Below are 24,752 nucleotides of genomic sequence, written 5' to 3'. Positions count from 1 at the left end.
GTGGATGCCGGAGGTACATAGCTGCACACCAGGAAATCAGATGCAGCAACGGAAATATTGATGGCCTCGCAATTTGTTGCAGTTGCCCCAGAACTTGGGGCAATTAAAGCTAATGGCCCCAAGAACTTGTCTATGTGCAATTTTCCAGAGTGTTTGGCTGTCTGTCTGTCGGTACGAGTATCTCCTCCTATGCCACATACACTCAAAATTGACTCAAGTTACCCCCAATATTAACTTGACTTGACTTGCTCTCGTCTCTCGCCTCCTGCTCTCTGCTCCACCTTCCAATCCAAAGCAATGTGGAACGCCATTAGGTGCACTCCATGCACACGCACTTGATGATGCCGAAGGGGGGTTGTGTTGGGGCCATATTTATGTTAACATGTTTCATATTTGTAATCAAAATGATGCCAACCCCCGCCCCCGTCTTCGTCTAATCCTCAGCAGAGCCTGTTCATCAGTGGCATTGAAACAAAAGACGAGTATTCCTTGTAGGGACACTCCTCGATGTCATCACCGACAGCTGTGCTCGCGCTCTGATATTGAATTCTTGACATGATTGCGTGGAGGAGCAACACAGCACACAGCGCACAGCTTGCTATCGAATTGATTGCGACCCACACACAGACACACACCAACGCACAGAGTTTAAAAGCATCGAAAATGCCAGGCCATGACCACAAATAACTCAAGCGGTCCCTAATAAAGCAAATCGAAGAGATCTTCATTGATTGTGTGGGTTGTCGGCTGTGGACTGTGGACTGTGGACTACCCTGAAAAACATCTTTGATGGGCGTTTATTCTAAAATATGCATTGTTATCGTGGCATAAACGAAATCTTTATGAATATTTTATTATGGCTTTAATAAAAAAGAAAACCAAAAGGGAGCTCAAAGCTCTCGAAAACCGCTCTCTGGCGACGGCTGCCAAATGCTGTTCAGAAAAAGCAATTTGTGTCAATAAATGTTGCCACAGTGTGTGTGTGGGGGTAGTGCATGTGTGTGTGTGCCCAATGTTCTTTTTGCGCATAATATCCATCCCCATACGCATACCCATACCCATCCCCATACCCAGCATAATCGTCATAATCATTTTATGTGCATGTTGTATAGCTACTTTTGGGCGCATACATTTTTATTTACGTCTTTGTCAACACAATGCTCCAAAAACGATTGAGTGTGCCACACCCACACACTGTGCAACAAAATTAAAGTGCGAAATGATGCCTGATGCCGATGCCTGACTGCCTGGCAGCTTCTGCCTGCCACACACAGCCAAATTGGCGGTTTTCGTGGCTCCAAATGAGCTGTGGTGGCATGCATAAAATAAAGTACATTTCCGCTGCGGCTACAAACATGCAAAGAGGAACAAGAAGTGAAGCAAAATCATCCAAATATACTACAAGAAATGATGAAAATATCTATTCAAAGTCTGCAAATATAAATTTGTTTCAGTGCACATAATAAGGATGGACACTAACCAGAGCAGAACAGAAAGCCTACACAATTACTCACAAGATCGCTCATATCATAATTCTTATAAATAATATGAAAACCCAAAAAAAAACAGTTTTAGGGTTTAGTCATTAGAGGATGTGTGTAACGAATTGGCAAACCAAATAATTCGCATTGATTTAGCTGGTTTTGATGTCCACTGACAGTAGTAGACCGGGAGCCCATACCGACCGCATGCTGCATTGATTTGGACCAGCAAAAACCAGCGTCAATGGGGTACACGGTGCATGGTTGGTCAATTGATTGGGCAAAGCCAATCTTCAATGAATAAATGAACGTTGCAGATGGGAGGGCTGTGCCGTGCTGTATGCCGGGGTCCGTCAGGTGCATCATCGAGTGCATTTAATTGTGGCACAGGACCCGCGCACTCCAACAAAAGGATTTTCGCTTTGTCCTCGACTGCTGTCACTGCACCCACCAGCAGCAAAAACTCCTCCAACATACAGAGAGCAATACTGGTCAGAGTCGTAGTGGGAGGAGATGGCAACATGATTTAGCCAAAATGGTTTTGTTTTTTTCTATTTGTTGGGTTTTTGGGTTTTGTTTTGTTCGTTTTGCGTTTTGTTGTGTCCGGTTTTTGTGGTTAATTGAAATTTTTCATTTGCCTCGTTTGCCGGCGACGGCTTTAAATTCATTTTGAATGGTTTTGGCTCTAAGCCCTGGGGGCCATCGTGGCCAATTCCCGCCGGAATGCAGAATGCAATAAATTGTCGAAAAAAAACAACAGCAATATAACTCTGCGGCTCGACAACAAAGTGGATTATGTAATTGCACAGACAGATACATAGATGCCAACATAGATGGATATATTTGTGTATAGATAAAGTAATATAAAGTTATGGCACGCTGAGAAGGCGACTGCAGCTGCCTGTGGCATCGATTTGGAAAAACAATTATCAATATTTAATTCGTTGGTGGTTTTTGTGGTCGACAAATGCCAATGAATTGTGGAAATCAGTTTAGATAAATAGTCAAGTGCCTGTACACTCCACTGTCGTCCGGGCGTTAAGTCAGGTCCTTGGAGGCAAATGCTCGACATTAAATTCATTTAATTAAAGTTCTAATTTAGCTGCTAAACGAAACAGAGAGAAAGCGCACAAGGAAAACCTATTTAGAGCGTGAAAGAAACTGCATTTTGCGATACATTTCCTCAGCCTGTTCTCTCTCACCTGTACAGGATGTGCTCGGAACACCTTAGCAACTTTCCTACCTCCTTATCGTCCTGGCCCTGTCCGACATTGGTAATTTAGAGAAAATGTGCATGGTGCAAAAGGGGTCAGCGGAGGGAGGGCTGTAAGTATTTTGTACTCGTTACTTGTATTGCCTTTTCGATTTGCACTTTACACGCTTTCATTACACTTCGCTTCCGCAGTCGAAAGAGACGGAGATAGGCCAAAATATATAGAGAGGGGTTAGGGCAAGAAATGGAAATACTTGACCCGAAACCGTTGCATTGTTAGCATTTAAACTGTTCCTTTGCCGTTGCGCTTCACTTGGATTGCACACTCGAGACACAGATACACACACCAGAAGAGGGAGAGATGGCACTCTAGAAAGGATACGTTGGAAATGTTTTTTCCAAAATAATAAATTTTTACTGTTACCCCCCAGAACGGTTTCCCTTGGGTTTCATAATAATGCGGATTTCGTTTCGGCATACCCAAAACTTTCTTCGAGTGTAGTGCAGGGCAGGGGCCAGGCATTATCTAAATGCCCAACAGAGAGACATTTCGTTGCAGCTGGATCCGCAGCTGCCTCATAATCAACGACAGCCGAATCAACGGAACGAGCACTCATCTTAACGTCAGTGCAAATGATTGCTATTCCCACTACCCACCACCACCACCCCCCGCTACACTGTTTGGCAGCAACCATGCAACATGCTGCCTTGACACTTTAAGCTGCAATTTCGTTAAAATATTTCCAATCGATTTCGTTGGTTTATCGCCAAGTTTATTTCCACTTTCTTGTTGTTTGCCTCGTTGTTCTGCCCCTCTCCCCGCGCCGCTACACTGCTCTCCTCGCTCCCATACATACATCTAGTGTACTGCACATTTTCCGTTTCCACTCTGGCAGATCTTACGGAAATGAAATGTGTTTCTATTTTAGTTTCGCCATTTTCTTTTATTTTTTGTGTGTGTGCATTTACACGCTCGAGTGTTTGCCTCAAACTCGAATGAAAAGAACCCACAAAATAGAGAAAAGAGCGAGATAGAGATAGAGGAAGCTATGCAAGGGGGGAATCGAACCTAAGATGCCCTCACAGAATGGCTGCTATAATGATGCAATTATAACTAAAAGTTCATTGGTTTGTGTGCAACATTAAAAAGATTTTACCACAAAGACATACCAATAATAATAATGATTCTGATCTTACTCAAATAGTTTTAAGCGTGAAGCAAAGGTAAGGATTTTCACAGATACAGTTCGAGGAACATTTATGCCCTCTGAAAGGGCATTAAAATCAACAGCTTCAACTCAAGTTTGTTTGCATGTGCATGTGCAAAAATTGCAATATTCAATACACTCCGAAAAAGAGAAAACTCAAATGGCAAGTACAAATATCAGGAAAATGCCAAAAGTCCAGGCAGTCCAGGGCTCGACCAAATGGCAAATATTTGCAGCAATACTCCAAGTTCTCAACCCCCCCGTTCAAGCAGACCCCAATCGGCAATGCCAATCTGCATAATTGAGCAGCAACAAAATTGTGCTGGGTGGAAATATGTATTTTCCACCTCACGCACTTGGCTGGCAAATGAGAATTCCAAGGACAGCAGCAGTGACAGGATACAGCTGCCTCATGGATAGACACTCTTAGTGGCATGGATGTCGCAGCTAATTACCATGCAAATATTTACACATTCTATTCCTGAATTGATAGAAGAATCTCTCTCTCTCTCGCTGCTCGAGGCTCTCCACTCGAACACATGCCGCCTGTCGTAGCCTGTCAACATTCAGATGTCACAGCGCCCATCATCAAGTGAGCCAAGAGGGTGGATGGGTGATGTGTGTGTGCCGTGCTGGGCATTTGATGAGCTGTGCGTAATTGTTTCTGGCTTGCAATCACTCAAACATGCACAGGTGAGGTGACCAATTCAGGTCACATCGTTTGATTAAAGATCTTACACTCTGAGGAAGTGTTGGAAATTGAAAGTGAAATCTATTGTGGAATATTCTCTTTGATTTGGCAGCGAAATCGAAACCCCTTCAATATTCTGCATTGTGCTTATTATTCCGCATTGATGAGCCAACGGTCTGATTGTCACAGCCCCGCTGAAAATGAGCAAGTGAAAGTGATGAAAAGGGAAAACTCATTTCCAGGGTTCGTGTTCCCACTGCTGGCTGCTGGCACAAACATATTATGAAGTGGCATGATTGGCGCCGAGTCCTTCATGTTGCCATTGTTTAGCCCTAGTTGGCAGGCGCTTTCAAGGACTTTGGCTTTGTTTAGTATTCATTAATGCAGCTCAGACGGCAATCAACGAGCCCTGCTGCAAATTTGCTGTCGTGACCGTGATTATTTACATATACATAATAGAGGGAGGGAGCGGGGAAATGAGTATTGCAATTTGGCCTTAAAAGTGATGGCAATTTAAAGTTATTTAATGCGCTTAGTTTCTAATGCGGCAACTACTTTTCATTAGCGATTCAAGTGCAATTCGGGCTAGCAAATTGCATTCCCCCTTCGCCACTCAACGGCAAAGAATTTAAAAAAACGTTAGCTAAAAATGCGCCACGCACAGCAACACTCAATCTCTCTCTCTCTCTCTCTTTCTCTTTTGGCCATATGTTGCTGTTGGCCACTGTTGTGGGCCACATTGTGGTCGGTTTGTTGGCCAGCCAGCTACTGGCTCCCGGCTTGCGTGTGCGAGGTGAGTAAATGCCATTGCTGCGGGCGGATAGACATGAAACCAGAAAAAGACCAAACTAAATGTTCACTAACTGGTCTGTGCCTGTGCATCTTGATTAGTAGTGTTGATGGACTCAAGGCACTGACCAACTCGTCCTTTACAGCACACAAAATTGTTGATTGAACGACAATTAATTTAATATTATTCAAAGCGATTTCAAATTTTATCTCAGCTTGGTGCCATTCCGCTCTTAACTTTGTAAACTCTTTATGTGAATCCCCTGATTGCCAGCCAATGAATCATTTCGGTGAAGATAAAAACCGTTTCATGGATTTGTAATGCCATTGACTTTCGCATAGCCCCGGAATTGGGGTGGGGGGGGGGTCACAGACCAACTCTCACGCCTCCAATTGAGTGTTTAATTGCCCTTGGGGGGCTCCGAGTGGATGTTGGCACAGTTACAGCCATGTGTGGGTGTGTTTGCATTTTTTTGTGTGGCTTTTTTGGGTGGATGTTTCCGAGCAGGTTGTCGACGCAATAAAATCGACGCCTGCTGGGCCCTCGAATGACCAGAAACGGAGTCTCTGACTCCCGTCGTTCGCTTTCTGTGTCTCCAGCTGGTTTCCGGTCAGCCTTGCCCCAGGAGCAAATCCTTTAATCTGTCTTTCAATTTCAAATAACCCAATGGTTAAGCACTCTCAATACTCACACATTCCCAAAGAGACAAAGACAGAGAGAGAAAGAGGGAAAGAGACGGGCTGGTCTGGTGTGCCAGTTTATGTTCTCACATTGGCCACGACTGCGTTTGTTTCCCCCCAATTCCTGGCCAGACCAATTGAATTGTTTCAATTGACACTTGGCCTGGTCTGCTCTGGTCTGGGCTCAGTTCTGTGTCCACCATCCGCCAGCTGCAGTGTTGGTAGTCGGTTCGGCTGGTGCTTTGTTCGCATTCATAATGAAAGTCAGCCAGTCTTTAGGCTGCATTTTTGTCGCTAATTTGTGGCCTCGCTAATTGGCCCAAAGCCAGAGGGAAGTCGCTTCAGGGTTGATTAAGGCATCGAATGTTGCAGTCACCTCACTTCGATGGCTCTTACTTGAGTGCCAGTCGAGTTTGTTCCACTTGACAAAGTTCCCATCCATCTCAGTTTGCTTACCCCCTGACCTGTCCAGAATTGTTTAGTGAATTATGCAAATATTGTAATGTCTTGTGTGCGTTTCATTAGGATAATGTCTGGACAAACAATGCCCATTGGAAGTTTTGTAATGATAGCCGGAACAGACCAGACGAGACCAAAGGGGTTTTCAATTACAGTTCGGGTTCAAATCAATTTGTGGCTCAATCGTTGCAGTCACAGTTCTCGTATAAAGGTTGAATTTCCCTGAGACTGAGACCAATAGTGCTCCGACAAGATGTTGCTACAGCCACTCGTGATGCAGCTGAGCCCATTGCTTCGCATTATAAGTAAGAAATTCGTTTGTTGATCGCTTGTCGTGCCTAAACTCCTTTATTTTTGTTGCAGTTGGAGAATATTTTGCATACTTTTCGTCCATTCTGATCGTGCACAACCACACCAGCAGCACAACTCTGCTGCAGCTGGAGTACCTGAGATCTCTGGAGCTTGTGCTTCAAGAGCTACCTCAGTCTGTGCTCCTGCAATGGATCAATGTGGGAAAATTCAGTGATGTGGAGGAAAGCCTTGAGTGGCAGGTGATGGCTGCCGTCAATAGCAGCAGCACAGAGGTAGCTCTAGAAAATCGAAGACTCCTTTCTTTATCAATTAACATAACACTTTTCTCCTTAAGGGTTTCATCACCATTCTGTCGCAAACGAATCTGTTTCTACATGCCCGATACTATGCCACACGTAATGCCAATGTGCGCCTCAAGGATAAGCGTTATTTGTTCTTGTGTGAGGATGAACATCCCCAGGAGCTCTTGGCCATGGACATACTGCAGTGTAAGTGAAGTGGAGTTCAATGATGATGAGCAGAGAGATCTCACATTTCAATCCTCAAACTCCTTGCTATACCCAAAAACATCAATTTATTAGCTTAAGCGTTGGCTTCCTGCCACCCCCGCCTGGGGGGACATGTCGGAACAAGTCCGACTGCTAAAGTTGTCCATGCTCTGACACCGTGCAACATAAACAGGGAATGGGAACGGTGCAAACCACCGCAGGACATTCGGGGCCAGTTGATCAAACTTTAGCACTTGCCAATAATTTCAACGCTCGACGGCGTCTTGTTCAATTGTAAACTTTGGTTTTTTTTACCGCTTGGCCTTTTCCACTTTTTCTTTATTTGTTGGCTTTGTTTTCTGTTCCTTCTCTCTGTTTTGCTTGCTGCGGACTTAATTTTGCTTCTTTTTTTCTTTCACATACCCTGTTTTTATTGCGAGGGGTGTAGAGGTTGACTTGACAATGTGTGAGTGTGACGCTCAAGGCAGACCAAAGGGTGTAGGATGGACTTTGAAAGAGAATTTGCACATTGAATATTATTTTCTTGCTATTGTCCGGCAGCTTTTTTGATAGATACTCGTAGCTGAAATTCGTTGTAAATTTGACCAGGAACTGGATTGGAAATATTTCTTGAGCGTTTACTTTGTTTCTTCCATTTAATCCCATAGATAATTCCCTAGAAATGTAAGAAAAGTACCTAAATATTGTTTGTGTATTATTTACCACTTTAGATAAAATATTAAAATGTTTCCTGGGTTTATTCCTTTTACAAATTATTATTTAATCGGCTGAATCCTCAAAAGATCTCATATCATAGGATAACACATGGTCGATCTTCCCAAAATTAATGTCATCTTTCTCCACCCTCTTTTATTTCTTTGTGTTTTTTTTTGTGTCTCCCGCTTGTTTGTTGTTTCTGCTTGTCCAACAACGGGAAATCGTTGTAATGCGCTTTAGTCTACCCACACCATCTGATGGTGCGACCAGGAACAAGAGCCGTAACGGGACCAGTAACGGGACCAGTGCCAGCCGCCAGGCATAAAGAGGGACAAGGCACAACGGTAAACACGGAATGCACGAGGGATGGGATACCCAGAGATGTGAATGGAAATGTGCGAGATGGAGGAGCAGAAGCAGAAGCAGGAGTGGGAGTGGGAGGAGCAGCCACTTTACCGTACCGCGACATCAATTTCGAGCTGTGGACACAAAAGTTTGTTGGAGCCTTTGGTAATTTGGATGCCGTGCGCCTGGACGCATTCTTGCCAAACGAAACTTTTGCCAGTCGGGTCGAACTTTATCCCAACAAGCTGCTCGATCTACAGCGTCGCACCCTGCGCATGGGCTCCATTACTTATGTCCCATATACAATTACTAATTATGTGGTAAGTAATTGCCGGTTAAGTTTATATTTATCGTTTGTTGTTGCTGGTGCCACCCCCTGCGGCCATGTTCCCTCTGCTGGCATGCCCCTGGGAGCAGACTGAGCCACAAATGCCAGAGATTTGCACGCCAACATTAAGCAAAGCCAATTGGTTGGCTCCTCACACTCACATCCTGTCCGTTGTGGCCCTCATCTTCTTCTCTGGCCTGCTCCTCCATTCACATCGTTGTCTTTGCATTAGTCGTGGCGGGGGGGGGGGGCTCAGTGTGTGTGGACTCATCATGAATAAATGTCCAGTGGTTGCCTCATTGTGTGTGCGTGGGTGTATATCGCTTGTGTGTGTGTTTGTGGGTGGCTGTGTGAGAGCGGTGCTTAGTTATTTGCCTTTGTTGTCGTTGTGGGCAACGATTTTGGGGGAACTTAAATGTAAGCACATGTTGTTCTGTGGTCCTGTGTCTATGGTTGCCTAGGAGGTTCCCAGATGCCAGAGCAGTTGTCAGGAGGCGTCTGTATGATTTGTCTGGTTACACTATGCTACAAATTAGGGACTGAAAGTAGAAAAAGAATATAAAGAATAATTATCTTATATTTTTACCAAAATTCTATTATTTATTCCCTATTTCATCTAAATTATTAGATCAGCTTCTCTGTTGTTAGGTTGTAGTCTATCCATGTCATAGGTTTCTTTTTTTATCATTCATGACAATCAAAGTAACATCAACGTTTAGCCAAAATGTGTTCTGTATGCCCCAGGCACAGGCACAGTGTCTCGATTCACTCAGATAACAAAAGGAAGCAAAGGTGTACCCATGGGAAACCCACTCGTATTCGTACTTCCTGCCCACTGTGCCAGTCAAAATGGTTGCAAAAAATAAAGTTCTTTTGTTGTCATTTGGCAAAAGTTTTGTTCGCACTCAATTGTTTGCCTTAAGGACATTTGCACATTTGTAAGCACACACATACACGGTCACGCCCATACAAACACTAACACAAATAGTAGCTCACATTCAACGCAAACGAACGAGTGAGACAGACCGTGAGAGTGGGGGAAAGAGAGAGAGAGAGAGAGAGAGAGAAAAGAGCCACAAGCATGTGCATGTGGTTTTGTTTGGGGCTTAGCTTTGGCCCTGGCTTCAACATTGATTTAAATTACGTGTTTCCATTTAATTGCCACCCGATGAGGCAAGTGTCGATGTCCATTTGAATGCCCTTCCCAGTGTGTCTGTGTGTGTGCGGGGTGGAGGCGTGGCCATAACAAGGCCATTAACGAAATTAGCCCAGACGCTTGATTGGCCAGCAATAGTTAACCATTCCCCTCAGATCGTCTTACCCGATTGTATCCTTATGCAGCCAGCTGGTGAGGGCAATGAAGATGCCATTAACCCGCATGGGGCTAACCGTTCGATTGCTTACCATGGCGCCGAGGCCAATGTGATGAAGACCTTCTGTCAGGTGCACAATTGTCATCTGCGTGTGGAGGCGTGTAAGTTTAGCAATCAACTGACTGCTGCTCAAATCTTAGCGGTTTTTGTGACTGTTACAGATGGCGCCGACAACTGGGGCAGCATTTATGAGAATGAGACGAGCGACGGCATGTTGGGGGACATTTATGACCAGCGGGTGGAGCTGGCCATTGGCTGCATCTACAACTGGTACGATGGCATCACGGAGACCTCGCATCACATTGCCCGCTCCTCTGTAACCATACTAGGACCAGCTCCAGCGTAAAGGAACAACATTCAACTTGAGCTTTGTATTTGCAATTAAAGTTTTCATCTTTTCAGACCCCTGCCCAGTTGGCGCACCAATATTCTGCCCTTCAATGGCCCCACATGGCTGCTGCTCATCTCCACTATTCTGATCTGTGCCGTCTTTCTGTACGTGATGAAGTTTGCCAGCTATCGACTGGGCTTTGGTAGATATGAGCCAAAGTTTCATCATGTGCGGAAACTGGAGCACTCCCTGCTGGACACTTTTGCGCTTTTCATCCAACAGCCATCGGCTCCGCTCAGGTGTGTGTTTTCGAGTGGCTTCAAGTGGGTTGTGAACTCAATGTTTCCCTTGCAGCTTTGATCGATTTGCCACACGCTTCTTTCTGGCCACGCTCCTGTGTGCCACCATCACGCTGGAGAATATCTACAGCGGACAGCTCAAGTCGCTGCTGACAGTGCCCTTCTACAGTGCACCAGTGGACACCATCGAGAAGTGGGCACAGGCTGGCTGGAAATGGGCAGCACCTTCCATTATTTGGGTGCATACCGTGGAGAGCTCCGATCTGGTCACCGAGCAGATATTGGCCCGCAACTTTGAGGTGCGCGACTACAGCTTCTTGGCCAATGCCAGCTTTAGCCCCAACTATGGACTGGGCATCGAACGCCTGGCCTCGGGCTCGCTTTCGGTGGGAAATTACGTGCCCGCGAAAGCCTTGGAGAATCGCATTGTATGAGGAAAGTTGGCACTTTTCATAGTTGAGATTTACCCATCAAATGTTAGCTTAGGTGCTGCATGATGATTTGTACTTTGACTGGACCCGTGCTGTGTCCATACGTGGCTGGACTTTGATGCCGGAACTGGACAAGCATATTCTCACCTGCCAGGAGACGGGTCTCTATGTTCACTGGGAGCTGGAGGTAGCCATCCAATGAGGGATTATGCACTCTGACTAATCTCCCATTTATTCACAGTTTGTGGTCAAATATATGGACAAGAAGGTGCAGGAAATTCTGCATGATATGGTCAATGGGCACAAGGCCAAAGGTGCACCCAAGCCCCTAAATGTTTCCAACATCTCTGGGGCTCTATTCGTGCTGGCCTTTGGCTTCACCTTTGCATTCAGTGCCCTGTTGGTGGAGACTGCCATCTGTGGGCTAAAGAAAATCAAATAATTCACCCATTTATGTGATCGTTGCTGCAATTCAGCTTAGACTGCATTAGTCCGCCCCCCGCCGCCTGGACGCCGCATTTCATCCTGGACGACGACCATGAGCACGTGTCACAGCAAACATCAAAATCGCACGCAAAAGCCACAAAATCCCGGCTCATGCGAAGGGGCCGCCGTGGCAGCAGTTCCAAAGGCAAAAATATGACAGCCGAGTGCCAGCAGGGAATCGACATCGACCGCCGGCATTGTTGGCCGGGCATGGGTTGAGCGTCACGGCCGAATGGCCAAGTGAAAAGTGAGCTCATCTCCGTGAGTATTCGGTCTGGATTTTCGAGCACTATCGGCTGCACTTGCCACGGACATGTGGCAAGAACTGGGCAGGCGTTTTTGGGCAGCTTTTTGCGAAAGGATGTGCGATTGGGTGTGGGATGGGGCTGTGGAAATGCAAGCGGACAATTTTTACCCGGTGTGAGAGGGTGTGTGTCGTGGTAATTGGAAAAGCGTTTAGTCCCAGACGAACTCAATTTCATTCCCGGCAACATTTTTAATGATGCTCTTAATTATCGCTGGGGGAAATTATTCATTATCACTAATTTGCCCCCCCTTTGGGACGGGACGGGACGGTACGGGACGGGACACATCCACTCCACGTCACATGGTGTGGGCCACTCTAAGTGCAGTTAGAAAGCGGAGTCTTTAGCGGAGTCTACTCCACTCATCCTGCTGCTACTCAAATCTCTCCAGCCTCTGCTGCTCCTCTTGGAGTCTCGCCTGCTAGTCGCCGTAAATCTCACCTGCATACAGCACCGGCTTCGCTCGTTAACACCTCGTTTCAAAGCGACAAACAAACAAATAAACAAACAAACCAAGAAACAAACAGCAACTACAACTACATGCAGCTACATTCGGAGACAACGGCAACAACAAGTTTGGCCAACATGGCGGGCTGTGTCATTTCCGTTGTCGTTGCTCTCGCACTCTAGCCTTAGATGGCCGCGTCGAGGGTAGCTTGATTTTCACAAGAAGTTGGCAACACAAGAACCACAAAGGAAAATGACCAAAAATATTAAAATGTATTCAAATTCCTTTATAGTACAATTAAAAATGGAATCTTCACATAAAACAGTAGAAAGTGAATATGTAAACTTAAATTTAATGGAATACATTTACCATAATTTAAATATTCAATTTAAACATGAAATATAATAAGCTGAAACATTGTTATTTTAGTGTCAAAACACTGCCACACTTGTCCTCTTTCGGTATAAAAATTCTCAACCAAACAGCCAAAGACTCTGAAGAGTATTCCACCTTCGACTTTCGAAACTTGCTTTCCTTTCTGGGTTTTTTGTTGTTTTGTTTGTTGGTCCATTCCACCAGATTTTGCATATTTCCGTTCTGTGTTTGGAATTTTTAAGTGAGTGCGCTCAACTTTGTCTGTTGCTGTTGCTGTTGCTGTTGCTGCTGTGATTGTTGCTGATTTGTGGCTGCTAATGCAGCTGTTTGTTTCCGTTTGTTAGCCTTCACGGGCTGATGTTGTTTCTGCTGCAAAGTTGTACACAACTGCTGCCCCTCCGGGATCCGACAGCTATATGACACTTTTTTCGTTGGGCTCTGCAAAAGTTTTAACCGGGGATTGGCCCCCGAAGAGAGAGCGAGCTCTTATCTTTGTCAAAGGGTTCAATAAACTTGCTCGAAAATCCCCTTTGCCAAATACTCAAAAAGTAAAAAAAAGACGACCCCAAACGCCCTTCCCCGCAGCTACTTTCTGGAGTTCATAACTCTTGCATTTGCACTTAATTAAATGACTGGGAAAATGGAATATTTTTCACATGCAATCAACGCAACCTGCAACGTCTCAGATTTTAACTTAATTTATGGCCCACAGCCAACAGGCGATAATTGAAATTATATAAAAGCGGGCTGCAGTGGCAGTGGTAGTGGCGTTGGCAGCACCGGGGAAAGGAGTTTGCTGTAAATAAAATAAATCTGTGCGAGGCGTTGTCGTCCCCGTTGAAAATTTACGCGCTCTGATAAAAGTCCTGTCCAACAGAGAGGAGGACTGGGGCGGGGAGAGAAGGAGCTTTCGGGTAGATTGGCAAGTGCAACTGCAGCCAGACGACAGCACCGATAAAATATGAGCTCGAAGTGAAGTTTTGGGGGGGGGTATGGGGCTAGGGGCTAGGAGAGGCCATGCAAGTGGATTTGCCTGTTCCATCTGGGGCCAGAGGCTGAGGTTGCGGCCTTTAAATTGAATTAGCATCTGCAAAGCGACGAGTCCTATGAATTTTTAATGGCCGCATCCTTTGAAAATCGCTTGGGCATGAGCTATGGAATTCGAATCGATCCAATTACCAAATCGGTATATTTTTTGCTTTGCATAATTGCCTGTGTTCTGTCGCTGTCTGTCGGTAAGGTTGCCTCAACAACGGCGGCAGCGGTGGAGGCGTCTGTGTGCCTCTGCCTCATTATCAAGGCAGCCGTCGTAGCCGCTTCTTCTCCCTACCTCTGATCAGCTGCAAGCCTCCCCATCCTAGCTGCCTATCCTCACCATCTTTAGCGACAATTTTTTGCCTAAGACGCCGGCAAATTTATCGCTCATAATTATTTCATTTTACAGTCTGCTGAAGTTCTCAGGCAAACGACCTGCCCGAGACCGGCTCCGTTCGCGGCGTGTCTTTGACGTCCCTTTAAATTTGCGCCATTTGTTTGTTCTTGTGCTCGTTATTTTTTTGCCTTTGTTTGTTGGTGGCCCGTTGACGCCCCCATATCGAGTGGCTCTTTCATATTTTATGAGGTGTTTGGTATTGGCTTCTCCATCAAAGTTTTTGGCTTAGTCTAATGCTGCTTAAAAGGCATTACACAAATGCAAACTCACTCTCTTACCCCGCCTCTACGCTGGCACAGTTTTCACATGTTGCAAGTCGTTATTGTTCTACAATCCCCTCTAAGCTGGGACTTTCTTCTCCTACCCAGCGTTTGGGTGTGTGTGTGTCTGAGCAGAGGAGAGCGCGCCAATCAACACACTTGACTACGCGGCAGGTTGCGGGTGCCGGGTGCCGGGTGGCGGGTTTTGGCGTTGCCCGAGCTCTGTGCTGCATTAGCATAATAAAACAACGGAGGGGAAAGTTTCAGTCAAGGTTTGCACTTTTTTGATACAACAACTGACATACCCTGTGGTACAGAAAACACAGAAAAATCTTATAGTTTTGAAACAAGTAATTAATATTACATTAAACCCTTCAATTCATGAAAAAATATTGTAATAACAAATACGGAATATTTAACTTGAACCTTAATGTGGAATTATGAAATCCGAGTCAATTGCTTTGATTCATTTTAAGGCATAAAATCACAAATAAAATATATGTAAATAAATGCATATAATGTGGAAGTTCCCTGCTAAATTATCCTTTTATCCTTATATTTATTTGTAGCAAATTTGAATTAAATGTCTTACTCTAAATGCAGGTCAAATTTATAGCTGGTACCCCACAAGTCTCCTCCAGGGTATTTTCAAACATCAAAAGCGAGACCCGCAAAAGTGCAGAGCTGCTGTGGCAGGCTTTACGTTGCAGGGAGGGGAAAGTACATTGCAGCAGCAGCGGCAACAAAAGCAACAAACAAATAAGTGTACGTGTGGAGGGGGAGTCGCCGCAAAAAGAGGCAATAGTCGGGGGAACAATTAAGCAAACATGTATGAACAATATACATATACATACATATGTACATATTATGTACATGTATGTTTGCTAGTGTTTGTGTGGCTTAGTGCGTGTGTGTGTGTGAATTTGGGTAAATTGTTTTGCACTTAGCTAAAAAGTTGGCCAGCAAATAAATACAGTTGCAGAGCGGCTTAAACTGTTATCTCCCGTGTTGTTTCACTTAGATGCGTTTCTGGGTTGCCAAAACATCGAATGGGGGGGGGGGGGCGGATCCATTAATCAACCAGCTGGAAGCGCTTGAAATCGTCCTCAGTTGGAGCATAGATTGAGCGAGATTGAGTTGGTGCGGGGGTAGATACAGACACTTGTGTAATTGAGGAATTACACTTTGAATGGCAGGTTCTGTCTCTGGCTTACGCCTGGCATCCACAGAAAGGGGCTAAGTCAGACGAGTGACAACAGCCGCAGACAAAGTCAAAACATGCAGAAGATGAAAGAATGAAACGAATGTGTCCACAGATTCCCATCTGGAGGGAGCTAGAGCTGGGGCTGGAGCTCAGTCTGCAGGAGTAATAACAGAATTGTAAGTGGGCTCAGGCCATTGACTAGCGAAATCATCTGACTGGCACACAAGATAAATTGCACTTTGCCGGGGATCTATGGCTTCAAAATGAAACAGTGTCTAAGGCTACTCCAACTCCTGTCCTCACAATAGGCGCACCAGTTTTTTTACTACCCAGAAAAAAAAGGGATCCGTGGAAGGTGGAATAGCAGAAGAGAGAAGACAAATTTGAAAGAGAACCAGAAATGAGCATAAAGGCAAGCCGTGTCGAAATGCTGCTGACGTTTCACATTCAAATGTAGCAGGAATCAAAAGGGATAGAAAAAGTCGACATTTTTGTACTCTTACAATATGTTCCATGTGTAAATAATTCTTTGTTTTATTTATTACTAATTTTAATGATTTTTGCATGCATTCGTTTCTGGTTTCTTTTCAGCTCCTTGCTGCATGCCGATCGCTGGTCAACTGCCATTCAACATATAATCTACTCTTTTGGAAAGTGAAAGAAAAACGGAATATGGATTGTAAAGAAAAGCAGGCAAGACTGCGGAGGCAGAGGCAGAGGCACAGACACAGAACCTGCAGGGACAGACAGGGAGGCTCAGTCAGTGAGATGGCATATAAATTTTGCGGTCTTTGGCAATAAATCAGCGTTTGGCTGTCACCCCATTTTGCCAGCGTAAATCGCAGCCCGACAAAGCCCCCCGTCCACTCAGCTCTTCTTCTGTCCAAAGGTTGCTCTCTCTTTAACTGGTCATTAATTACAAATTATATGCTGCTACTGTTTCAGCTACACCTCCGGCCTCATCTCCATCTCCATCGCCATCTACTTGTTCAGCTATGGCGGCTTCTATGGCGGCTCTTCCTGCCGAGCTGTCAGCTGTCTTGCGAGTGTCGCCTGAACACAAATTAATGTTGACACCGTCGTTGCTTCTGGAGACTGCTCGAGTGCGGCTTCGTTAGGCGTTGATGCTGATGAACAGAATGTTGCTGATGATGATGACGGTGACGGTGACGGTGAAGCCTGGCCAAGTGGCCAACGCGTTGCACTTCAAAGACGCATTAATAATTAATAAGATTGTAGGTGAAAAAAAGTTGCTCACTGAAGGGCCTTGGGGTCAAATTACTTGGCACTTGGCAGTTGCAAAGGTTTGCCCTCGACCGCTTTAATGGCTCGACTCCGTCTTTGTGCACCTCCCTCGCTCCCCCCCTGGCTTACTCCTGCACTGTGACTGTCCCCCTGTCTGCGTATGCAAATATTTGGCCTTCTCCCCGGGACACTTCGCACTCTGCCGCAACGCACTCACGAATTCCGTTTCAAATTCAGAAAAGTCATTAAATAATTTTCCACACTTGCACTTAAGGCTAGGGGGAGACTGAGACTATCCCAAACACAAACACACATAAACAGACACTCTTGTGTGGGTGTGTAATGAGTGGTAAGGCAATTTGATGTACAAACAAAATTCTGTGTGAGCTTTTCCCTGCATTTTCCCTTTTGCATTCAGAGCTTGCCGCAGACTGCCATCTGAATATGATGATATGAATATACAAAATATATTCGTACTCAGCTTTGGCATCCACTCAGCCTGCTAAGTGGGCCAAAAAGGCTGACTGAGAAGGCTTACGACCAACGCCTTCGGTGTTGTGCTTTGTGGCTCTTTTTGAATCCGTTTAATTGATTCGCATCCGATGTGTTTGCCATTTGGCTATTTGCCAGAGTTATTTTGATGTGCACGGGGCAGGCGGGGCACACCAACAAAGGGCGTCAATAGTCTGCCAATGAAGCTAATGTAAAGTCACAAACTGCCAAACGAGAAGTGGCTGGCATTGCGGCATTCCGGAGCGAGCGGAGTGCGGCCAAGGACACGACTCTGGCAACATTTCCGGCTCGATTGCGGCTTATTTGATTTTCATTAGGCATAACTCAATTTGAAGCAAATAAAATGCGCTCAGCCGCAGATGAGCTGCTTATACAATAACAGCAGCAACAGAAACGGCAACGGCAACGGCAACTGCCACGAAGCACGCTCCGGACTCCAGACCCGGACAAACCAATGCAGAGGAGAATAAAGCGAACGGAAACGGAGATGAGATGAGAGCTGGCAGACAACTTGGCCCCCAGGGAGAGGTGGTGAGGCTCCCCCCACCGCCTCCTCACTGCTAAGGAACTTCCCCGACCGCCAAGTGAAGATGATAAAGTTAAACTACAAGCCACACGAACAATGGAGGCTGGCCAAGAGGGTTCTTCGAGCTGCCTCTGAATTGAGAAAATCAAGTAAAAGCCAACCTTTTGATTTCACTTCCTGTTAATATTGTCCGGAATGGAGCAGCCGGAGAAGGATCTGTGGCAAGAGACATGGGGAATGGGGGGGCAGCATCCATCCACAAGCAGCAGGCAATGGCAAGCATAAGTAACTTTGGCAGCCGATTAAGGTGAGATGCCAGGCAATGCTGTAGGAATCTCAATTCAGGACCTAATCAGCTCTGTCTGCGTGTCGGTTTGTGGGTGGGTGTGTCTCTCCTTCTCTGGGAGGTAGAGAGTGTGTGGTGTGTGTGTGTACACACGTGTGTGTGCTGTTCGACACCCTGGGGAGATCATTATATCGTCAGTTTAGCCTCAGTGAAAAGTTTTCTTACCTTTAGACTTCTTAGTCCTCTGCGCCTGATGAAGTATTTATGAGTCCACACACATGGTGGTTCTGGCTACACCCTCCAGCCTCAGGAGTGTACAGGCGACAAAAGGTAAGCAATCGACATTGATAGTAAAACTGAGAAAATGTAGGCATTGCAGATAATCAGAATCTATAATAAATACTACTCTTCATTGTGCTTTATAAGATCTAATAAATGTGGCTTTGAGTTAAAGAGAAAGTTATGATAAAAACCTTGGAAAAGATTGAAAGATTGATCGAAAACATTGCCAATTTGGTCGCCTGATGCTTTAAATATGCACCTGCACACACTCAAATGTACACACACACACACACACACACACACATCCATATCCATTAGTATTAGTTATGTTGAAAAGTCCTTATAGACTCTCTGCACTCATTGCGTTGGCTCCTTTCAAATCCTACGGGTTTGTGCCGTTTGTGATTCCACAACTATTTTACTTGCACGCAGTTTACCTCCCACAATGTCAGGGGGCAATCGCAGTGGGCAAACCCAGGAACCGAAACAGGACCAGACCAGATTTGAGTGTTCTCCCTCACCTATTCATCCACGTTCGGCATAAGCTCAGTTTTCAATTTCATTATTTTTGCCCATGCTGGTTCTGCTCCTTGTTGGTCTTGTTGTTCTCCGCCTTTGTTTGCGGTAAACAGTTATGTATTATTCTGTGATATTATCAGTAAATATTTTCCCATTTTATTAAACTTGAGCGGCAGCGGGAGCGGGAGCGGTAGCGGGCACAGGGGGCCGCCGAAGTCGTAAGCCGAACTGCCAAAAGTGGTTGGGCAAAAAGTTTTGTCGTCTCTGATGGCTCAGATGGCTCTGATGGCTAATACTCATACACATTGTCTTGCATCAGCTTTAATTGCAAATACCCTTTCTGGGGACACTTGACTTTTGGCCACATAAACATTAAATATTTAAATTTGTTGTGATGATACGGGACTCGGTTTTGTCTGCCTCAAGAAGCCGCAAGGAGGGTATGCAATGTTTCGGCTACAGGAGATAAGTTTACCTTTTGGTTTTATTTTTGTTTGGCTTTGCATTGTTGAGTGTTGGTTTGGTTTGGTTTGGTTTGGTTGGGTTTGCTGTGTGTGTGTGCGTGCCATTAATTAAATATGGAAAAAGAAGCAAAAGTATCTTGGAGATAAATCTGTTAAGTGGGCGAGCAATTAAATCAAAACTAAATGCCGCCTTTCAACATGCCAGAGCCATTTATAAAAACCAACAGACAGACAAAGCAGAGACAGCCCCCAGCCTGCGACAATCCGCCCAGAGTGTTCCACCAGTCGCCACCCAAGAGCCTCACCGCTCAACCCACAGGCACTTGCACCCACAAAACCATAAAACAAAAGCCCGAACAAAAGCTAATTAAGTTTATGTCACCGGAAATTTGTTTCACCTCAAAAACCTCGAATTGTGTTGAGCAGAGGGGGAGCAGCAGGAGAGGCAGGAGCAGCAGATAAAATGTACGTGGCCCCCAGTTTGGATGCCACACGAAGCGAAACGGACACGCAATGGAGCAGAGACAGCTGTGGGAGGAAGAGTTCTGAAAAACTTTCATCTCGAACTTGTACACACTCATTGGCAATTAATCTGGGAGCCAGCAGAGACAAATGTAATGTGGAGCGAACATTTGTTCCCTCTGCCCGACTGCCATTGCAAGCCTGTTCGTGCATTTCGAAGTTAACTTTAGGCTGGCTGTGGCACGCTGGCCACCAAACTAATGAATTGATTATCTTAATTTGCACCAGCTCTCCCGCTCAAGTTTATTGTGCATAACTTAGCTGGTGTCAACAAGAATTATTAGCTATTCGGCCCAATGCGAGGGAGTGGAAGGGACTGCTGGTAGTGGATGATGGTGACAGTGTGCCCTGTCCGGGTGGGTGTCTGTCGGAGCCGCAGAGGGCCTGCTGCGTGTTAAGTTGATTTACGAGCAGTTTGTGGCAAGCCAGCTTGACGCTTTATGGTCGATTTTTATGGCCCTCTGCAACTTTGCAAGTGCAAATGCAGCGCCTGAAACTTATGCGCCATATAACCCAAAAGCAAACGATTGCACTTTGAACTTTCGCCCCGGCATACCATAGCAGCATTGCTCTCTCTCTACTCTGTTTTGCTCCACCACCAGCTGGCAACTTTTTGCACCTTGTGCACATTGTCATTTGGCCAATTACATGGTGGCTTCGTTGGCTTCGTTGGCTTCCTTCTGATGTTTCCTGGCTTTCTTCTGGCGGATGAGCCTCAAATGGGCGTGGACAAGCGCACACTTGACGCCGTATTGACGATGCTGCCAAGCTCCCTCTCAAGTGTGTACTTATGATTCCTTCTCCTATTTTTAGAGATTTTTAGTGTGTGTGTTTCTTTTGGCAAAGTTCTCTGCTGGCTTGGGGCTGGTGCTGCCGCCTTTTTCACACCTCGATGACTGTTGGTTGGCGTCGGCTGCCGTCGATGTCGATGTCGATGTCAACCGTGTGGCGCCGCCCCGATGTCAACAACTCAAAATGCTTCCGTGCAATCGCTTTTTACAGCTTCCGAACAATTTGATTTGATTCCATTAAAAAAGTTGCTCTAGTGATTTCCGTCAAGTTCTCACCTCTCCCGCTCTATCTCTTTCCCTGGCATTGCTGCAAGTTGGCAGCAGTTGCAACGGATACGACATCGTTTTTGGGCGCCCAACCCCCAACCCCCAACCCCATCATCGCCTTTGCTGCCGCCGTTTTGGAGGGCTTCGCTTTGATGATGGCATGGGGTTCGTTCTCTAAATAATTGTGACATTGGCACGTCAGCATCGTGCATGGCGGCGCCAAGTGTTGCATGCTCTTAAGCGCCCCACTCATCGCCGGCGTCGATGCATGTCATTTGCTGGCAGATTGACAAACTTTTGTGCGTTCATCAGTGTGCCTGCACTGAGAATAAAAGCTATCAAGAAACTTGTTTCTTCTATGTGCATTATGCGTAAGGCAGAACACATGTTTGACTGAGGATAAATACATTTTTTTATATTTTTAAAACTATTTTTTCAGTGTGTTGTGTGCTGCCATATGATGTATATTGAAAACGTCAGCGCGTAATGAGAACTTCAGCTGACGCCAAGCAATTTCAATCGAGGACACGAACGATGGCAATTGCCAGCTTTAAAGGCACGTAAGGATAAGACCTACATAATGATAAAGCATTAGAGCTTCTGGAATTGTCATAAAAACGCTTTGGCATCCTTGGCAGTCGTAAACCCCGATCTCTGTGTCATCCCCATCTCGGTAATGAATGCCACTCGGTGCTGTAGGGTAGGGTTATAATTGCAGAGTGTAAGTTGTTAAACTTCAAGTCGATAAAAAATGACAGGCCACAAGAGATAAACCAGAGATGGCTGGGTTGACAGCTTAGGGAACTTATCCCACGCATTTATGCAAATCCGAATTCGGGTTAACTGTGGCAGAATGGGTAAGTATGAAATTTACTGGCCAAGCTGTTACCGATTGTCATCAGTTGGCAAATGGAATTTAAGCTCCACAAATATGCATTTAACACACTTCCATCCTCTGCGTGTCGAGATGTTGCAACAGTCTGTATGTCCGTACGTACATGCTCCATGCGTATGTATAAATAAAAATCGCCAGCAGCTGTTGGATGGTTGGATGGCTGGATGGATGGTTGGATGGTTGGATGGATGCTTGGGACTGGGGGACAGACCGTTGCGGCATTTTGAGGAGCATATGAAAAGTTTGGCTCCCATGTTGTCGCATGGAATTTATGATGAATTTTCCAACTCGGCGCATATTGCAGAACATTTTTGGGTCTGTTCGGCCTATGCCTGATCCATGCCACCTACCCCCCTCCCGCCCTTCTGTGGGGCTGGCTGCCATGAACTGCAACCACAGCAGCCGCAACGTAGGCAGATCCCGAACCAGAACCATAACCAGGACAGCATTTGGTCCGTTGCTTGTTGCAGGCTTTCGCCTTTACCCATTACGTTCCCCCGTCCACAGTCTTTTTCGTTTTGTGCGTCGAGTTCCATGTCGTGCCTGTCGCTGTTCCTCTGCCCGTGTGCTCGGTTGTTCGGCCACATGTTCACTCCACATAGTACCCAGTCCCAGCTCCAAAGTCCAGCTCAGTCCAGCTGGCTGGCCCAAGTCCTCTCCGTTTAGGGGCTCCTCCTATTCTGAAATTGTTTTAGTGCTGTTGGAAAATTTCGAATGCGATTTGACATGTATAAAGCACTGACTGCGCAAAGGCCCAGGGCGTGAATAATACTAACAAATTCTGTTAGAGTGTGTACCGCAGTTAGCTTTGAGTTGATTATGGCATAGTCGGGCAGTGTCCTGAAATTCTTTGACACCAGCCTATTAGCAGCTCTGTTTACAGCATTCAGTTGCGGAGAATTTCTTGGGGATTGCTTGGAATAATTTTAAATTATTATTTAGAGTTCCCCTTGTTTAACATTAGCATAATCCATCGAATAATTAACTTTTCACCTTGCCTATAAGGATTGCTTTAAGAGGCCCTGGTCAAAGGTTGCTGCGCCTTTGAAGTCCTTTCGCCAGCTGTTCAGTATGACAGCTCCCAGTCCATGTGCGACTCTTGTCAGCTTTTTGGTGTCATCCATTGTGTATGGATTATGCTAATTGAAGCTCTCTTTGAGTTGCAGCAGTTTCTGCTGCATGTGCTGAGGGATTGATGGCTTGTGTTTGGCTTTCGTTCCTATGAACGATTGCCTCTACATATATGTATGAGCTCAAAGGAGTTCTGCTAGGATGGGCATGTCAAGCTGATGACCTGAATAAAGTTACCATCTGAATTTTAAATTACTTCTAAGGTTCTCAGACAATGCTGGACTTTAAAACCACCGGAAATAATCCAAATCGTCCAAACAAATAAACAAAACACTTTAAACTGTTGTGTTTATGGGCTTCACGCACAGGTGAAAACAGAAAATTAAAGCCTTGTCATCATCAAATCATTTAAATATTCTCATTTTGCTGATATTTTCGGCATAATCCGCTTGATTATGCCGCTCCTGCCTCGAACTCCGCAGATTATTATGCCATTTTGCAGGCCATAATCATAATCATAGCATTTATCTAATATGCCAGCGAAAATATTTGCTCGTTTAATAAGGGAGCAGCGCGCTGCTGGCGGCTATTGACGGCGAACAAATCGAACACAACCGCACACTGGATCGACCCGAATGGAGCGGTTCTGAAGCGATGCCCGGCGCAAACAAGTCGCAAATTGAATTGATTGGCGGGTAAACAGCGCCAGCCCGGATCCCTATCTGTCCGGCCGAGCCCAAAAAACCATAGCCAGAACCAGAACCAGAAGCAGGACCACGACCACGTCCAGGAACCAGCAGCCACAGACCTTAATTGAGCGTGAACATAGAGAGCATAATGCCCGGGTCTGGCGCAATGCGAACTTCAATTTTGATAAGAAGCTGAATCAGCGCACAGAGGGAAAGCGGTGAGGGAGGGAAATTCACAATTAGCCGCAACATAAAATGGCCAGGGAAATTGTCAAAGAGCAGCCAAAATTGTTTACAAACCAATTACAGGCATCAAGTTCCAGACAATGGCAACAGATTTCCAGCTTGCTGACCTCTGAACCCCCTCTCTAACCGCAGGCAGCCGGAGGTAGCAGCTGCTTGCAAGAAAGTAAAATTAAGCAGAGCACCAAAAATTGCGTTATCTTAATGAGTTTAAACGTTAATCAGGCAAAGAAAAGCCACCAAAGATGCTCTGAGGAGTGCAGCCAGGAAGACATTTAAGAATGAAAGTAAAACTTTATATTCGGACTAAAGGATACCCACTAGTCAGACCTCTATTGTGCTCAAAATTGGAGGAAAAAGTATACAAATACTTCTCAAATAATTTCGTAAGCAAAAAAATTCAATTTGACTCGAATATTTATCCAATCTGGATGATTCCTATCCCTATACCCTTTATTATATTAAAGTGCAAATACGCCCATCAACTCAACGACTACTACTGGGTACAAGAAGAGCTAGGGGAAGCAGCGGAAATGGTTGCCATTTTGTGGCCATCCTGTGTCATAGGTCTTGAGTGGGCCAGTGGGCATCCAAACAGAATGTAAAACCAACAAAATTGGTTGGTCGTTGGGGGCGGGTTGACGCTGCGGCAAACGGAAGTCCAAAAAGTCCGAGGCGGCACGGATGCATATTAAATTAATAATTTGACCTCATCCTGAAAATGCTGCGAGGCTGGCACAGTAGTGGTGGCACGAACACAGAGAGGCAGCGAGGCCGAGAGGC

General features: G+C 45.6%; 1 protein-coding gene across 1 annotated transcript; it reads left to right on the top strand.

The window, feature by feature from the left end:
• The first annotated feature begins 6,775 nt into the window (after positions 1-6,775).
• Positions 6,776-11,588, top strand: LOC117585360. The gene is made up of 10 exons (XM_034274807.1): positions 6,776-6,827; positions 6,886-7,106; positions 7,169-7,322; positions 8,280-8,704; positions 10,054-10,186; positions 10,247-10,427; positions 10,488-10,715; positions 10,771-11,143; positions 11,202-11,333; positions 11,388-11,588. Exons 1-10 carry the CDS (start codon positions 6,776-6,778, stop codon positions 11,586-11,588), a joined length of 2,100 nt encoding a protein of 699 aa, XP_034130698.1.
• The last annotated feature ends 13,164 nt before the right edge of the window (positions 11,589-24,752 follow it).

The sequence above is a fragment of the Drosophila guanche genome, unplaced genomic scaffold (genome assembly GCF_900245975.1).
Source record: "Drosophila guanche unplaced genomic scaffold, DGUA_6, whole genome shotgun sequence".
Lineage (NCBI taxonomy): Eukaryota > Metazoa > Arthropoda > Insecta > Diptera > Drosophilidae > Drosophila > Drosophila guanche.
Note: the sequence above shows the minus strand (reverse complement) of the source record. Positions and strands in the feature narration are given on the sequence as shown.

Coding starts and splice junctions, on each gene's coding strand:
- LOC117585360 (XM_034274807.1), top strand. CDS start 6,776: ATGTTGCTACAGCCACTCGTGATGCAGCTGAGCCCATTGCTTCGCATT. Junction 7,323..8,279: donor GGCCATGGACATACTGCAGT/GTAAGTGAAGTG, acceptor AATGCGCTTTAG/TCTACCCACACCATCTGATG. Junction 8,705..10,053: donor ATACAATTACTAATTATGTG/GTAAGTAATTGC, acceptor ATCCTTATGCAG/CCAGCTGGTGAGGGCAATGA.